The sequence below is a fragment of the Sylvia atricapilla genome, chromosome 20 (genome assembly GCF_009819655.1).
Source record: "Sylvia atricapilla isolate bSylAtr1 chromosome 20, bSylAtr1.pri, whole genome shotgun sequence".
Classification (NCBI taxonomy): Eukaryota; Metazoa; Chordata; class Aves; order Passeriformes; family Sylviidae; genus Sylvia; species Sylvia atricapilla.
Window position 1 is genome coordinate 3,752,180 of NC_089159.1, and position 18,197 is coordinate 3,770,376.

Sequence of the window (18,197 nt, forward strand, 5' to 3'; positions counted from 1 at the left end):
GACAGGTGCGGCGGGCGGGAAGTTGCTGACTAAGGCGGGCCGGGCCGGGCGGGGACCGGCGAGAGCGGCGGCACCGGCGGCGGCTGCGAGGGGCTCCCGAGCGGCTCATGGGGACGGCGGCGAGCCACAGCAGCGAGGAGGAGGAGGAGGGCGCCGAAGAGGGCATGGAGGGGGCGGCCGGCGCGCCCCAACCCGGCGCGGCCGCGCCGGCGCTGCCGCCGGCCGAGGTGCTGCTGGAGCAGGCCCGGCTGCGGGAGGCCACGGCGCGGCTGCGGGAGGCGGCCCTGCCCGAGCCGCTCGTGTCGCGGCACCACAGCGCGCTGGTGCGATGGCTGGAGGAGCGGCTGAGCCGCGGCGACGAGGCCGTGAGCCTGGAGCAGTTCTGCGAGGTGCTGGAGAGCGTGTCCCGGCTGGCGGCCGGCTCCCGCGGGGAGAGCGAGGAGGTGAGAGCCCGCAGGAAGCGCCGTCCGCAGGGATCGTGGCATGGCTCGGGCAGGGAGGGACCTTGAAAACCATCGCGTTCCACCCGCTGCCACGGGCAGGGACACCTTCCGGGTGCTCAGGGCGCCGTCCAGCCTGGCCTGGGACACTTGAGGGATGGGTGTCCTCTCCAGGGACCCGCCTGTCCGGGCCGGGGGTGGCCGGCATCGGGGGAGCCTCCGGGGGTGCTCCGGTGGGTCTCGGCGAGCCCTCGGTGTGGGCGCTGGCACCGGCTCCGTGGCCATCCGCACCCCGGACACGCGTCCTGCTCCATGGGGAGAGGCCGGGCCAGAGGGTTCTGCACAAGGCTGGAAAAGCAGCTGCTGCTGTCGATAGACAGTCTGTCAGCCTCCAGATACCCCTTTTTAAAAAACGTCCGTCCGTTATCAGTAATCATGCTCAGCATCCTCTTAAGAATAAAACGGGTATTTACAGCCGTATTTCTGCTGTTGCTACTGCTGGTGCAGCTGAGAGCACAGGTGTGGTAGGAAAATCAGATAGGAAAATCCTCAGGTAGGAAATCCTGCCTGAGTAATTCTGCTTGATACTTACTAGCGTTATCAGCAAGTCAAAGTTTACCACGCTTAATTTTATTGCAGCTTTTTAAAACCGGCAGTGAAGTTGTCAAGTATCTCTTTTATGGTAAAACAGGACTTTTGGAAAAGTTGCCAGTAGTGTAATAGAGATCTCCTTCCACAGCCAGAAGGTGTTATGGTCAGCTTGTAATGGTAGAAGAGAGTAGTTTCCTTCCTGCTGGGATTTCCAGTTTTGCCCTTTTGTGGGAAAGGATATGGAGAATTTAATGTCTAGAACACTTAAGCTTTAGCTTTACTCAGTAGCAATCCAAAATGCAGCAGAGTACCCTGTTGGGAATTCCAGGCTGACTTGAGAAAGTGGCCGTGTCTGAATTCCTTAGTGCAAGCAGTTCCTGAGGCTCAGCAGTCACTTCCTGCTGTCTTTGTTTTGCTCCCGAGTAGCAGAATAACTGTGTAAACTGTTAAATCACACACACACACACGCCTCAAATCAGTGCCGACAGGTGAACCAGGCTCCTGGAAACTGGAAGGAGATTCATTCTCATGTACAGATAGGTGTGGTTTTATCAGATTGGTTTAAGTAGCTTGGTAAAATGCTGCCTCCACTTCCAGTCCCTTTACCAGAGGAGCCCGTAACAAACACATCTTCATTTGTAACAACGGCAAGGGTGAAATTGGTCCATTGGGGTTCTTCCTGTTGGCACAAACAGCTGAGCCTTGTGGGCTGCAGAAACATTTTGAGGATTGTCTGCATTTCACGTCCTCCTCTGCATGAGGAATCTGTTTGTTTTGGTTGCACTTCCTGCTCTAGGGAGTGGGGAAAAAGCTTGTCACAGGATTTAGCATGGCACGGATGTGTGGTCACATCTGGTCTGCCCTGCAGAGTCGAGATGTTGAGAGTTCCGTGGAAAACCTTGATGTCATCGGTTCTGTGGCTGGCACTGACCCATCAGCTGTTTGAGCTTCCCTTTTACACTGATGAGAAGTCAGTTAAGGGGTGACAGGCAAGAGGTTTCACTTTTTAATATCTATAGAGTCCTGTCTGGCACAGCCCAAGTTTGAGCTGCCTTTTCATTTTTCCTGTTCTTAGTGCAGGGCTTTGAGTGCAGACTTCAAATGTTTTATGACCAATGTTTAAATGCAAAATCTGTTTTCTAGATAAACTGAACCTTTGAATCCTTCTTAGTACTGCTTCAGACCTTCCCATGTCGTCTATCCAGCTTTGGCTGGCAGCATTAATGCTGCAGTTCCCCTGAGAGCAGAGGCTGAAATATGAAGTTCTCCCAAGTCACCTTTCAGATTCCTTGTTGTGCCATCCAGCTCCTGAGCTGTGAGATGAGGGGCTGATTTTTCCATGTGCCATATTTCCAAGCAACCCTGTCACCCATCCTTTCCTATGAATGATGTTTCTCACTTGCTTCTTCATGTGCAGGGTTGAACTGTGTGGAGTTACTTTTTTATTTAGGGCTACAATGAGCTGGGTTGTGTTAGGCTGCTGCTGAATTGTATCATGTCCCAGTCCTGCACACAACTCAAAAATTCTTTGAGTGCAGGTTGACACTCTCATTTTTTCCCCCACTTTTTTTTTTCTTTTCCTCCATTACACAGGATATTACACAGCAGTGGAAATTGTGTATGTATTTGTCAAATACAGAGCTAAGTTATACTGAACAGTCAAAAATAATTTTAGAGTTCTAGGTTTGGTGCAATCTCCTGAGGTCATAGGAAGAGTTTAAAAATAAAATAACAAAATACTGCATTAAGATGTGAAGAAAAGCATATATGTATGTAATCCTTCCTTACATGAGAGTATAAAAAATTGGTTTAAAGTAGGTGGCAGCAGATTCAGCCTTGTTGCCTCGTGTTTTATTGTCATCAGTAACATCACAAAACTTGTTCAATTTGTAACTGTGCAGTTTGACTTCAAATATGAGGAAGAATGGTGAGAATGGTGTGGTGTGAAACTGTACATTGAATTGTTTTGGCCACTGAGTCATGGCTATTAGAATTAATTCCCTCTGGCTTGTTGTCCTCAAGCAAAGGTGTTGGCTTTCAGCTTTGGGATGTGCCCAGTGCCTGGGCTGGACTGGCTGTGATTCCTGCTGGATGCTCAGCACCAGCTTTGCTGCTCCAAATAATTTTTCAAAGGTGATCATTCTTAGCTTGGGTTCAGCTGTGTGTATAATAAGACTTTATAAAGCTTCCAAGCTAAACTCCAGCTCTGTGCCTCAGAAGTGCCATCCACAGAAGTGCCATGAGAGCTTTAGTCAGCTAAAACACTGTGTTTCAATTCTGTTGTCTTTTGAGGACTCTGCTCTCGATTTACTGGTGTAATTATGTCATGGTTAATTGGCAGGTTATTTTGAGCTTATCCTTTCAGGTTACTACTCTCTAGGATAGCACTGTTAATGATACATCGAGTATGATATTCAAGTAACAAACCAAGAGCTTCCTCCTGAGCAGCAGCCATCCCTTGACTCAGACACCTGTGAGATCATCTGTTCTTAGAGACAAATTCACTTGGCTTCTGTGGCTGAACTTGGAATACAAAGTTCAGGGCACTGAGATTAAAGTCTTGCTTGTAAAGAAGTACCTTTTGTAAGTGCATTCCCAATTTATATGAAAAAAGTGGATGCTCCTGAAATACTGCATTTCTTTTTTGGAACAAGTTTTAGCAATTAAACAGAAGCTTGTTTCAAAATTAGACCTGATGGTGAAAATATAGCCAGATTTTTAATAGTAGTGTGTCACTACTATTAAATCATGAGTTCTCTGAAATGGCTGGTTAAAGTAAGTTACATTTATGAGCTTAGTTCTGTTTTATAGACTCAGCTGAATAAAAATACCTTGTGCATTTGTTAGTTCAAAGTTGTGAAATGCTGTGTGAGTTACTTTTTGTACATGCTCAACACAACTTTCTATATTAGAAATTTTATTAAGGTCAAAGTTAATAAAGCTGCCAGTGGTTCTCTCAATAAAAAATATCCCAACCTTTCTCTAAGTCTCTCCACTGGTTTCACAAATACTTAGACAAACTATATTAAACTGATATTTTGTGTAGGAGGACAGTTTATGGAAGGAAAAATGAAAAAATATTACTGTTCTTAGGACAATTTCTTTATTTAAGAAGACGTGTAAACCCCGAAGGAATTTGAGTGGATGCAGTGAGAGAGGGATGCAGCAGTGATGAGTAATCGAGGGCGTGGCTCTGGGAACCAAACCACCCTTAAACTGGGGAGTTTTGTGGTCAGCACCTTCCTCCCAGTCCCAGCTCTCCATGGATGGATCCTGCTGATTCACTGGTGTGACTGATGGGCTGTCTCCACTTGAGCATGACTCCAGTTGACTTTTGTAGGAAGGCAGTGCAAATACCTTCAAACTTGCTAAACACTGCAGATTTCCAGCCAGGCTGCTTCCTGTTACCATGAATTCAATACAGATTCTTTTGATTTTGTTTTAATAGTGTTACAACTTTTTTTGCTATGGCTTCTGTGAAATACCTTGCTTTAAGGAAATACGCTGAAACAAATTTTCTTTTTTGTTACTCTTCAGGCCTTTGCACAGTTTGATGCTGAAGGAGATGGCACTGTAGATGTGGAGAATATGCTGGAGGCTCTCAAGAATTCTAGTGGAGCAAATCTTCAGGGCGAGCTGAGCCATGTAATCAGGCAACTGCAAGCTTGCTCACTGGTGCCAGGTATGAGAGCAGAGTATGAGAAGAAAGGATTTCACAAGCCCTGCCCCACAGAAGGAGTGCTGCTTCAATAAATTGCTTTAATAGCATTGCTTGTCCTAATCTTATCAAAACCATCCTCCAGAAGGTTCTTGGTTCTTTAATGTCAAGCAGGTGGAGTTGCTGTAAATTAAACATTTCCCAGAATTACATGCAGAAGTTCCTTTCACGAATAACCACTGTTTCCTTCTCTGTGTGACTGGGGAGTTTACACTCCTGTTTAGTTTATCTCACAGACAGAAAAGTGTGCCTTGCAGAATTTTGGTGAGTGCCCAGCTAATGCAGTCTTGTATTTGATAACTGGAGAAATAAATCCTCCATGGAGTCTGTTCCAGGGGATGAGTCACATATTTTATTATTATTATTATATTGTTATTCAGCATTTGAAATCCTGATAAAACATAATTCAGGTTTTATGGTTTATAGTTCAGAAAGTGTCAGTTTCCAGAATTTGATTTCTGGGATAAGTGTCAGTAACTGGCTTTCCTTCCAAAGCATTTGATGATAAGTGGCTGAAGGGGATTTGCCTTTAAGGATCAGACAAGAAACACTAGAATTGGCTACAGATAAGAGAAGAGGACTTAGAGAGTATTGTTGAATGCATGTAAATGCACTGGGATTCAGAGCACCAGTGCTCAGGAGCTGACATTTCTGACCAAGTTGTGGAAAGCATTAAGCACCTCTTCGGTGCCAAATAATCCACAATGCCAAAGGGAAGAGCTCAGTGTAGTTCAGGGTGAGTGATGCAAGCACCTGAACTTGTTAATCAAGTAGCAACTGCTTCACTTCGATTTTGAAGGTAACAGTTTGGGGTGAATAAAACCCCAAAATAACCATAAGGTTTTTAGTAATTGCTTTGAACTCCTTCAGGCATTTCAAGTCACTGGCAAAAATATTTTCCTGCACTTTCCGCTGCTGTAGAGGTTGCAGACTTGAGCTACGTGCTCTCATAGTTTTATATCCTTCTTACATGGTGGTGCCTGAGGAAATAATGTCTCTTTCCAGGGTTTATTGATATCTTTTCTGAATCGAAAGAGCGCCTGGGCCTTCATGCCTCCATGATCCTGAGATTCCTGCACAGGAACCGCATTTCCAGCACTGCCATCCCCTACCCAGTGCTGGAGTACTTCAACAACATCTGCACCATGCGCTCCTCCGTGCTGAAGGATTCTTTGGATCGACTTCTCCTCAAAGAGAGAGGTAGGCAAGGGCTTCCCTTCTTTTTCAGGATAGTTGTGTGACCGTGGCTTGGATAGAATGAGAAGCTTTCTTTGCTGTGTCACCTCTGACAGGCCTCATGTTTTCTGAAGTTGATCTGTATGATTCTGTGGATTTTTTGTTGGTTTTTTTAAGCACATAAATTAATTTCCCGAGCTACCCACCAATCTGAGTAACACTCTGGAATGTTCTTATTTTTCTCCTGGCCTGTTTCAGAATCGATGGATACTCATTTGTGATATTCTGTATTCAGTCAAATATTTCTACTAGTTGCTAGAAACTTAGTTTCCATGTGAAGTGCATGTTTTCTGAAGTTGATTGTTCAGTATTAAAAGATACTTTATAATTTTGGACTGGAGGTGATGAATCTTTTACTGTATCTCTGATGGGACTGGCCTGGTCCCTACAGGGAGGGCTCCTCTTCTTTGCAGCTTGACTAAGTATTTTCAGATTTCTGCACTTTCTATTGAAATAGATCAGGTTACGTGGGAAAGAGAGTGCTTTGTCCCTTCCCTAAAATACATGAATTGAAGTTTTCTCCATCATCATTTACTTCTCCCTTTCATCTGTTTGTATTTGGGCACAAAAATAATAAAGCACTGGTGAGGCCAGTAATGAAAGGAATAGATAAAGGTTATTGAACTCCAGGGGATGGAGGTGTTTTCATACTGAGAGTGGTAGATGGAGATTATTGCAATTTCATCTGAAATGAAACTTTGCTGTCTCCTACTTTCTGTCAGGAACAATCCTTCAGGGGCTATGTTTTGTGCCAACAAGTTAATTTGTGTGAGATAGCTCTTACAAAGGTATAACAATACTCCAGACAGGCCAAAGAAAAATACTCTGAGTGATTCCTTTGCAGAGTACCCCAGTGATCTGAACGGCAATCAGGAGTCAGACAAGCTGAAGTCTGTCACAAAGTGCTACACACACATCGAGACCTCGTCCAATTCCGCCGATATCGACAAGATGACAAACGGGGAAACTTCCTCCTTCTGGCAGTCGGACGGGAGCGCTCGATCCCACTGGATACGGTGAGCTGAGCCTCACTGGGGCTGGGGGGCCTGGGGCTCTTGAGAGGGATTGATCCTGTCTGGGTGGATGCCAGGTGCCCCCTAAGGCTGCTCCATGACTGCCCTCCTCAGCTGGGCAGGGGAGAGGAAATGTAACCAAAGGCTCTTGGGTCAAGGGCAGGGAGAGCTCTCTCACCGACTGCCAGCGCAGACAAAACAGGCTCCATTCAGGGAATTTAGTTCAAGTTAGTAAATCAGGGTGGGGTTAGGAGCAACAAAACCAAATCTTCCCCCACTCCTTCTTCCCAGGCTTAGAGAAAAAGGGAAGAGAAGTTCTCTCCTCCCCTCCAGAGGCGCAGGGGGATGGGGAATGTGGGCTGCACTCAGTTCATCACATGCTGGCCCTGCCACTCCTTCCTCAGCAGCAGGACTCCTCACAGCTTCCCCTGCACCAGCCTGGGGTCCCTCCCATGGGAGACAGACACCCTCAAAGTGCTCCAATGTGGTCCTTCCCATGGGGTGCAGTTACAGAAGTACAGAATATTGAGCTGGAAGGGACCCCCTAGGATTGTCAAGTCCAGATCTTAAGTGAATGTCCCCTCTGGGGATCAGTCCTTCAGGAAAAGGCTGCTCCAGCATGGGTCCCCCATGGGGTCACAAATCCTGCCAGCAAACCTCCTCCAGTGCACACTGCTCTGCCCATGGGGACACAGGTTCAGCCTCCAGCAACTTCTCACACCCTGCGGCCCCCACTGCTAAAACCTTGTCACACAAACCCAAAACAGGTGTAATTGAAAACAGCTGGAATTAATGAGGGACAGATGAACACAGATAAAAGCAGAAGTCATTAATCTCTGCATAAAATTTAAAAGCTTGACTGCCAAAGAAAAGGTAATTTGTAAAATGCCTGTATCAGCCTTGTTGTATAGTGAAGCTTTCCCAGCTGTAATACTGATGCAGTGGTTGGTACTTGAATAGAATCACTTTGCCACTGTCCAGGAAGTTCCATGAAACAGAAACACCCAATGGAACAGAAATGTTTAGTGCTTTTTTTTTTTTCAGTGGTAGCACTAGGAACATGTGCTTCAAAGAAAAAAAAAAAAAACCTGCATTTTTATTCCTGAGGAATGAATTCTCAGTTGAAAATATAAATAGAAAATTCTACAATCTCTCAGAGGCAACTGTTTTCTAAATCACATTTTTTTTTAACTTGTTCACCGTGGTATGGTGTTAAGAACACCTGTGAAGCATTCGATAAATTTCAGAAGATTTATCTGTGTTTGTAGAGGAGGAAAAGGAATGAATAATAACATAATATCTATAATATATACATATGTATAACATTATGATGTACAATAACAACACCACAATGCTTGACTTACCTTCTCTTTACAAGAACTGTTTAATCTTCTTTGCTTTGCAGTTTAAAGATGAAACCAGACGTGGTTTTGAGACACCTGTCCATTGCAGTGGCAGCTAATGACCAGAGTTACATGCCACAGCAAGTCACAGTGGCAGTGGGAAGGAATGCCAGCAGTCTCCAGGAGGTCCGAGATGTTCACATTCCAAGCAATATCACTGGCTACGTAACACTGTTGGAAAACGCTAACATTAGTCAGATGTGTGAGTCAATAAAGATACCATTGGGATACTGGTTCGGTGCTTTTTGGAAGGTGAAAGGTTGGGTCACATCATGGAGAGATGTGTTGGAAGTGTCAGTCACCAGGGGTGACACTTTGGGCCTTCTCCTTGGGTCAGAGAAATTATTTTAATTTTAGTTTAATTTCTAGCCTGGGAGAGAGTCTTCTAAGTCTTTCTCGTGGTCTCTGTAATGTGAGCTAAGGGTTGAAGAAAAAAATTACTAAAGATGCAGTTTTAGCCTTTCAGTGTGAAGACATGGGGCATTTTTAAAATATCTTTGCTTGCAGAGTGAAAGCATATGTTGGCTGATAGTAGCTAGCAAAAAATCTGGGGTTTTTTTTGGTACTGAAAAGCTGAAGTTGGTCCAATGTAAGGCAGGTTTTAAGCTTTCAAATAGTGTTATTTTTGATTCTGGTAGCTCTGTGGGTGCTATATTGAAATCAATCAATCAAGAAAAGCTGCTCCTTCCTAAGATGGTTTCTGCAGCTTCAGGAATTTTTGTCCCTTCAGTTCCAGTGAGAGGAGCTTTCACTGCCACAGAAGTGGGCAGTAAGGATGTTCTTCCTCAAAAGTAATCAGGACAATGCCATGTCTGCAAAATGGTCAAGAACTGGTGTGAAAATTTTTATGTAACTTCAAACTTTGCCTTTAGGCTTTGCTCCTTTTCCTTATTATCTCCACAACCACTTGTTTCCAAGACACTTCTGTGTATGCAGGTAGGAAGGTACTGGTGATCCACAACCTATTTTCCACTTTGAGGCTATTTTATTACAATCTTTCCTAGTTTCTAGCCATAGCATCTGTAATGGATGCACGGGCTATTTATACAAAGGCTAAATTTTCCAGCTCAGAGGGGCACAGTGTGTGTGGTTGTCCACACCAGGCAGTGCTGGTCCATATCTGCCCTTACTTTTCCAAGACCTCCTGCACCAATTCAACGTTTGGAGTATCTCGATTCTTCTAGCTTTAATCTAGCAGAAGAAATGGGGAAAAAAAAATTTCTATTTTGTGTTTTTGACAGATGTACAGATAAACATCAAGCGTTGCCTTAGTGATGGATGTGACACCAGAATCCACGGGCTGAGGGCTGTGGGCTACCAGAGAGTGAAGAAGGTGGGAGTGTCCGTGTGCGACGCCTCGGCCATCTGGTACTGGTCCCTGCTGACCTCTCTGGTGACAGCTTCCATGGAAACAAACCCAGCATTTGTTCACACCATCTTACAGAATACTCAGTAAGTAACAAACTTGCACGGGGTGTGATTTTATCTACTTTTTAATTAAAAAACCCCAAACTTCTGGCTTTAGTAAGCAATCTGCCGTATGTAACTGGTTTCCGCTCCCTCCATTAAGGTGTTTAAACGTCTTTTTCTGTCTCATTGTTCAGATTTTTGATGGTTTTCTTCTATCCATTTGCGCCTACTAGAACAAGTGTAATTCTCCTGACTGTTTCATCTAATCTAGTTGTTAAACCATGACTGAATGGACACTGAAAAATAGATTTTTCGCCGATCCATTTACTTGTAATGACTTTGAGCAGCCTAAAATGAATTAATTTTCTTGGCCAGTGTTAATAATCAATAAAATTAACATCTTCCCCTTAGGACTGAAGCTTCATTTAGCTTAATTTTCAGCAGATTTCTACTTATGTAATGCCTTGTCGTGCATTTTATGGGGATGTAGTTGACTATGTGCACCATCTCCATGCAAATGTTTGCTTTGACCATTTTCTGTGTAACGTTTCCTTGTTTGATTGCCAAACACTTCTGCTACATGACTTGAGGGATTGGAATCCTAGTAAAACCTCTCCACACCCACATCAGCTTTTGTAGAGCTCAGTTAGCCCCATGTCACCACGCTGAAGAGCAGGGCTGTCATTAGGTTCATGAATCCTGTAGGTTAAAGTCCACTAAGCATATATTTTAATTTATGTCATCTGTGAAATCTCTTTTAAAGTTTAGATAATTTCATACATGCCTTAGACAGGCCCATAGTTGCAGGCTTTGCTGAAATGGAGGGTCTTCAGTTTCGGTTTAGATATTTTTTAGAAATCTAACATGAATGCTGCATTAAAAGTATATAATGGAGAAATCCTGACTAAAATCATGCTTTCAGGAATTAGATTCAGTGTTTAGAATTAGAAAGCAAAACCCCCGAACTTTACAACTGGGTGGAATAACTGTAATCCTGAATGGGAAAACTTTAGTATTGGATAGAATAACTTTGGCTTAAGAATTCCTGTTTTCAGGGGTTATCACATTATCTTTGGAAATTCAGAAAAATTCTGATTTGAGCCAACAAGTGTCTCTTTTAGTTTCTGTAATTCTTCTGAGGGAGTTTCAAGTCAATTTTCCCTTTATTCATAGGCTCTTGCTCAATTCTAGACCAATTTAAAATGAAGCAGTACTTGGACACTATTCACAGGCTCTTGCTCAATTCTAGACCAATTTAAAATGAGGCAGTGCTTGGACACTAGGCTATTTCTAATGCTGTCAGAGATTTAATTTAAAACTGCTTGATATGTTTGTCTCATTAAATCTGAGACTGAGACTAGATTCAAGATTACCCAACAGTCATTGAACTTTCCCTGCCTATTATGCAATACTGTTGTTCCTTTTGAAGACATTCTCTGTGTAAATAGATTTTGTGCACTCAGAAGCAATTTGCAGAGACCTGCCCACACAAAGCATGAAGATTCAAGCACTTAATTCACATTAGGAGGTTCTTTCTCCAGTTCTGCCTGGTTTCCTGACATTATGTTTCATTTTTTCCTAGGAAAGCACTGCAGCACATGCCACCTCTATCCCTAACACCAGGCTCCACAGATTTTTCAAGCTTCTTATCACCAAATGTTTTGGAAGAAGTGGATAGCTTCCTTATCAGAATAACAAGGTGAGCTTGTGTGGTTGATGCAGTGGGAAGTGGTTTAGAAGAATCTGTAAATCAAATTTTTGCATCTTTACTCACACATGCTCTTTTAAAAGTACCTTAAAAAATACACCTACATCAAGAAACAGGCACCTGAGAGATTCTGCGGCAGCTTGTCTTTACTGAAAACCAAAATGTCCCAAATTTTCTTTTCACCCTGTTGTTGTTTTCCCTCACAGTTGTTGTATTACTCCAGAGGTGGAGCTGACACTCCTGGCCTTTGCCTTAGCCCGGGGCAGTGTTGCCAAAGTGCTGAGTTCCCTCTGTGCCATCAGTGACCACCTGGACACTCCATACAAGGCTTCCTCACTGATCTCTTCCATGGCAGCAGTCAGGCAGAACCTGCTCTATAAATATGGTAATGGAACAATCCTGGATCCTTTCCTGCACAGCCCTAAGAAAATACACAGCTTTGAGTGTTTCCACTTGTTGGGTTTTTAAATTAGCCAAATCTTCTTGATTAAAAGCTGTCACTGAAGTCACAACCTAGCAGCTGAGCTGCCTGAAAAGTTGGTGATTGATGAGCTTGCTGTGATCAAAAGAAAATCAAGTAGATCAAGTAGGATCAAGAAAATCAAGGATTTTGTCAAGAGAGAAAACATGAACTTTGTAGATCAGGGCCCCTGTATCAGGATGGTGATGATGGTGTTTGTGTTGCTTAAAAGGCAGCTGACAGGAAGTAGTTTTCTTCTTCCAGTTAGACATGTGTGAGTGAGCCTCAGTGAGTGCTCTCCTGCAGGCATGTACAAATTTAAGATGCATTTTAAATGTAATGTTATCTCTTTAGGGTTCTTTTTTTTTTTTCCACTTTTATAAGATGAATTAAGATTAAGTTTTTACAATCTGAGTGTGTCATGAGTGTAGACCTGTTCATGGTCTGGCATCAGGTGATGATTTTGCTGTATTTGCTGTACTTGTTTGATAAATATCAACTCCATTAGATATCAACTTCTGAGATTCTCATTAGTCTCTCATGAAGAATTCTACCCTTTATTTGCCTTTTAGTATTGTTTTTTCAGTACTTCTTGTCTAGTGCCAAAGAACATGTGGATTATTTTATAATTATCAATGTTTACTTTCGAAATTTTTGAAAATTGATTCAGTTTCCCCAGAGTAGCCAATGCTTTTTGTAAGACAAGTGGTATTTCATGAGTTGTGAATTCCAAAGTGTGGCAACAGTTGAAGGAACATTAATTGTCATGAATTTCTTTGTCCTTCTGTCTGTATCTAAAGCTCTACTTTAGATTAATGTATCTCTCATATTCCAGTTTCCCTCCCCTTTTTTGGGTCTGACAGTGGTCAAAATCTCATAGTATTGTAATTTTTTTCCATTTTTTTCTGAATGAAGAACTTTGAAAAATGTATTTTACCATTTGAAATGAATTTGATAAACCTGTTGATTTTTTGACTTAGGAAAGCCTTTACGACTCACTCTGCAAGCATGTGATGTAAAGGGAAAAGAGGATAAATCAGGGCCTGAAAACCTCCTTGTAGAGCCATGGACTGGGGATGGTAAGAGCTTGGACTTAAAATCCATAATATTACAATCATAAAATCATTTATGATTAGTTAGATGATTCCACCAAACATAATGATAGCTAACAATGCTGTGGTGGCATTCCATATTTACTCATATATATTTGATCCTTTATAGTTTTATGCTATGGAAGATTTGTAATTTTTTAAAAAAAGGTAAACTAACAAACAAAAACCCCAACCAGAACAATATATAAATTTGATTTTGCAGCAGTGTGCAAAGTATTTCTCATAAACCAGTTTATTGTCAAAACAAGCCAACCAAACAAAAAGATTGGATTTTGGAAAGAGTTGTTGATATTCTGCATGGATGTCAACAGTGAGCTGTCACAGGGAATATTCTGTTAGAGCACACTTTGTGGGTTGAAGTCACTGTTAGTTTCCTACATGTTGATGGGAAGAGAGTTTGTAGAAATCGTTTAAATTCTCACTGCACATGCTTATTAATTCTCCTTTAAAGCCTCCCTTTGTTAATGCAATGCTTTTATGTACTGGATACAACCTAAACAAAGAGATTTGTGTTTCTTGGCCTCCTTTTTAAGTGAAATGCCACCTGATCTTTTTTGGTTTTTAATAGTGTATTGTCTTGTGCAGTGCTACTGGCAAACGAAAGCCATTGTGACAGAAAATCAGGCACATTCTAGATGCTTATTTCACACCTCTGTTTGTTCATGAGTATTATTTGAGTTTATTCTTTAGTTATTTGTGGCTTGTCTACTGTTGTTTGGTGGGTCACAGTTTGGGGGACTATTCATCGAGTTCAGTGAATAGAGCCACAAACCAAAGTAATATTTGGCAATTACTAATAAACTTGAATAAGAAAATATTCTTGAATCTGCTGCAGATATTGCAGTGCTCACAGAGATACTGCCTGGGGAGTTCTGTGTAAAATACAACCTTTTAAGTTGTCCCTTTTATTTGGAAGCATTTCCTAATGAGCACTTCACTGGAAAAGCATTGTGGTTTTGTTTCTTTCCTCCCTTCAGCCCACAATCCCAGTATTCCCTTTCAGACACCTTGCACCAGCACTCACTCAAACACTTTCTGTTCCCACTGCTGCTTTAGGGTTTCTTACTGAAACTGGGAAAACCAGAGCAAGTATCATTCTTTCTACTGGAACTGAATCTTCATTTCAAGTGACACAAATTAGAATAAAGGTATGTAGTTACTGTGAGCTTTTGAAGTAGAAGACTTACTTTTTTCCCCTAGTGGTCGAAATGAATTTGGATAATTTTTATATGAACTGAAATTTAAATTCATTATGAAATATTGTTATTTTAGAGTTTTTCTTCAGTGTAAGTCGGGGAACTTCAGAAAAAGGCGGTCTTAAATTGTTCAAGGGAGCCACAAGCATGTAGTAAAAACATTTATTTTATACTGATTTTATCTATATCTTGCAATATATATCTCAAGTCAGAGCCTCTTTGGTTTATGGTTTCTCTCTGAAGTGTGTGGATTTATATGCGAGGTCTTTCATCTTATGTATAAAATAACTTTCTGACTCTGCAAATAGCAGGTATTAAGCTACAAAGCATGTGAGTTCAGATTAAATGAAGGTATTTGAAATTCTGTTTAGAGATACCAGTGTAATTTGAACATTTGGTGTGACTGTTACGTGATTTCAAAGGACGATCTTGTGATTAAATCTCATGGCCAAGACAAAACTTCAGTGAGGTTTCTGCACCTGAATTGATTTATTTACTTAAGACAAAGCAATAGTATTATTTAATTCCAGGAGCAACAATGCATATTTCGATGTCAAAGAGATTTAAACATGAATGGACTTCTGGCAAGTAAATTCTGACTGGAGCTGGAGAGGCAGCTGAGTTGTTTTGCAGTGTAGTGATATTAATGGGGAAACATGCTTTTAGTTTTGTTTATTTTTATAAAATATATATAAAAATATATATGGCAAAAGAAATCAAAAGTGCAGTGGGAATTAATATGTGGAACTGCAGTTAATGTTAGGGTGATAAATACAGTAAATAATAATAATGGAAATCGTGTCCACGATTCCAATTCAACAGATTACGGAAGTTTTCATAATATATCTTTTGAAATGTGGAAACACTTGAGATGTGTTTCATTTCTCTGTGCAGTTCCAGAGAGCAGGATGGTCAGGGTTTGGTTTATCTCTTTTCTTGCTGCCCTGGTGTGTGCCTGTCCCCCCAGGTGAGGCGAGGAGCCATCGGGGCGCAGTGCGGGCTGGTGTTCGCCTACAACAGCGCCTCGGAAAAGTTCCATGCCGAGGAGCACTTCAAAAGGTTTGAGAGCTACAACAAGTGGAAGCTGAAGGAATTCAAACAGTTCTTAAAAACCAGGTATAAATGGATTTTTTTGCAACGTATACATGGAAAATAAATGTTATATTTGGTTGTTGTGCAGTGGCACTCGAATTATTGAGAATTGCACCAAGTGACTTAAAAATGGTGCATCATTTAATTGTTATTGGTTTGATTTTAAGGATTTGATGTGTTGAAGGAAATATGTACATAGCTGTCGTTTTCAACCACTGGATTTAAGGGCCTGGTATATAAGGGATATAGCAAAACAAACCTTCTGCTTGGGGTGTAGATCAAAGATAACAGAAATTTTGAAATTAAGTTTTATTAAATCAGTTTTTAGATCTGTTACTTAGGAGTAAGGGGAGGTTATGGGGCCATGACAAAAAATATTTTCTTGAAATTTTTTTTAACCTTGCACATGATAGTGAAACTTCCTGTTGTCTTTCTTCATCTTTATAGCCATAACATGCTCCAGGTATTTTGTTAGAGTATCAAAAGCTTTGCAATATCTCTAAACTTTTTCTTTACAAAGTGTGTTACATTCTTTTATACACAGAAGCAATTGTTCATGTGATGATTTGGGAGATGATGATCCTATTGGCTGGTTTGAAGTAGAAGAAGAATGGGATGAAGTTGATGTCAAAATGCAGCAATGCAGAGTCTCCCAAGTAAGAACCCACAAAACCCCCTTGGCCCAGTCACAATGAACAAGGGCTCTTTTCTGAGCCAACTGAAATGAACCTAACTCTGTTTTGTGAGGGAGAACTCTGCTGTATAGAGAAAAAAATTAATAAGCTTCTACTTAAATGAATAATTCAGCTTTCGTCCTCTGAATTTATTCTTTTTATCTGTATGCACATATATTTATAGCTGTAGTTAAGTGATGCTTCCTGATCATATTTAATGCAAAGTTATGAGATAATGTGCAGATTACTGTTTTAATATGATTGTTGCTTTATTCTAGTATCTAGACCATTTAACTACTGTGTAGTCACAGCATTTATTCTTTCAGAACCAGGTTCTTCAATCCATGTTTCAGTGGGCAGACAATTACAAAGCATTTCCATTAGTTAGGCTGCTGTCCCTGGGGAATGGAGACTCTCATTTCCAGAATGGCAGAAGATGGTTTTGATTTGTAGTGCTTGGTGCATTTGTAGGGAATGTTGCATTTCAGATCATGGTCTGGAATCAGCTGTTGTGGTTCCCCAGTCCATTTGCACTGTGGGAATTAAGAGAATTGGTGCCATTGTTGTGTCAGCTGGGATTTTTCCTAACTCTGCTGCTGCTTGCTAAGTCACTGCTGCTGCAGAGTTAACTGAGTACATGTGGCTGGCAGGACTTGCTGTTCCCTTCTGTTTTGTGCTCTGCACCTCACTGAGAACAGACTGATCAAAGTATGTTCTAAATAGTACATATTGATCCTCTGCTTGCTTTTAAATGCAGCTAATCATTCTTTAACCTGCAAGAACACTGTAGCTGTGGCAGGGAGGAGCAGTGTGTGCAGAATGAATGAACTGATCATGAATTAACTAACTTTGCAGCCACCTGCAGAGGTCACAGAACCGACTGTGACTTTTTGGAAGTAGAGAGTGATCAAACTTAGCCTGAATCTCAGGTGGTGACAGACAAGGGACTAAGGCTCCCTGCCTCAATCCTCACCTATGTGTACTCATGCCTTTTAAAATCCCAGTTTGTGCCAGCTTTTAAACCCAAATCTTGTGCTGTTTTTCTGTCCATCCAGTACCTGATGATAAAGTTCCTGTGCACAAGACAAGACTCAGCAGAGCGGCTCGGGGTGCAGGGGCTGAGTGTCCTGGGCTATCTGCGGCCCCTGCGAGACGAGCCCTGCAGGACCATGAGCTGCCTGCAGTGCAGGAAAACTGAGGAGGACACAGTCTGTGGCACAACTCTGCTCCTGAAGACACTTCATTTCATACAGCAGCTGGCACAGGACCTGGTATTTTCACTTCTTAGGGTATTTTTTTAAAGCCTCTGTTTGCCAGGATCAAAGGAATAAGCTTGTGCAAACAGCAGTTGTGAATGGGCAAAGAAAAGTTGGGGGACTTGTAAAAATGGTTAAAAAGCATGTAGTGGGGAAAAAAATTATTGCTGAAAAATAGAATTCCGTGTATGTTTGCTGAAGGTTTATTACTTCCACTTAAATCAGATGGAGAGGTAGTGGTTATAAAGTGTTCTGGTGGTGAAGAAAAGGGATGGGATCCTAGAAATCTAGAAAGAGGGGAGGAATCAGCATGATAAGGTTTCAGCATGAGCAGGTTTCAGCATGAGCTGCCATGTTTAGACACCAGAATATCCATGAGAAAATCTTAAACTAGAATTCATGTTGGAAAGCTGGCTGTGCTTTCCTTTAAGGCCAGTATTCAGGGGTTAATGTTTTGTAATTGTGTTCTGTATAGAGTTAACTTTCAAATCCTGCATTTTCTTTGCCTTTTTAAGGTTCAGCAGAAGGAGAGTGGATTAAAATACAAGTCATTTTTAGATTTCACAGGCCTTGATTTGCAGCTGTTCTGGAATTTTTACAATAAACTGCACCAAAAGTAAGTTTCTTCTTTAGTGTCTGCTGAAGCACTAATCAGTGTGTGTGTGTGCATAAATAAAATATCTTTGTTTAGTTACAGCAGTTTGTTCTTCCTAAACTACATCATTTACATAAATAACATTTCCCTACTGCTGCCATATGGACGTTTTAACTATAAAATTATGTAGAAGCTCAAGCTGTAGATTAATTGAGCTGGTAGCTACATTTCCTTTGGCTATGTCTCTGCACTCAGTGGTTTTTATCTAGCTGAAATGGTGACTTTCATAGCAA

The 18,197-nt window shown here is 41.7% G+C and overlaps 1 protein-coding gene across 1 annotated transcript in view; it reads left to right on the forward strand.

Moving 5' to 3' along the window:
* The first annotated feature begins 52 nt into the window (after positions 1 to 52).
* ZZEF1 (zinc finger ZZ-type and EF-hand domain containing 1) overlaps positions 53 to 18,197 on the forward strand; it is a 56,952-nt gene continuing 38,807 nt past the window's right edge. Inside the window, exons 1-14 of the mRNA XM_066333180.1 lie at positions 53 to 443; positions 4,569 to 4,713; positions 5,755 to 5,949; positions 6,830 to 7,001; positions 8,404 to 8,603; positions 9,643 to 9,853; positions 11,394 to 11,510; positions 11,726 to 11,904; positions 12,960 to 13,058; positions 14,148 to 14,239; positions 15,255 to 15,403; positions 15,924 to 16,035; positions 17,109 to 17,324; positions 17,825 to 17,925. Coding sequence (XP_066189277.1) covers positions 108 to 443; positions 4,569 to 4,713; positions 5,755 to 5,949; positions 6,830 to 7,001; positions 8,404 to 8,603; positions 9,643 to 9,853; positions 11,394 to 11,510; positions 11,726 to 11,904; positions 12,960 to 13,058; positions 14,148 to 14,239; positions 15,255 to 15,403; positions 15,924 to 16,035; positions 17,109 to 17,324; positions 17,825 to 17,925 — 2,324 coding nt within the window. The 5' untranslated portion in view covers positions 53 to 107. The remainder of the gene's footprint in view (positions 444 to 4,568; positions 4,714 to 5,754; positions 5,950 to 6,829; positions 7,002 to 8,403; positions 8,604 to 9,642; positions 9,854 to 11,393; positions 11,511 to 11,725; positions 11,905 to 12,959; positions 13,059 to 14,147; positions 14,240 to 15,254; positions 15,404 to 15,923; positions 16,036 to 17,108; positions 17,325 to 17,824; positions 17,926 to 18,197) is intronic.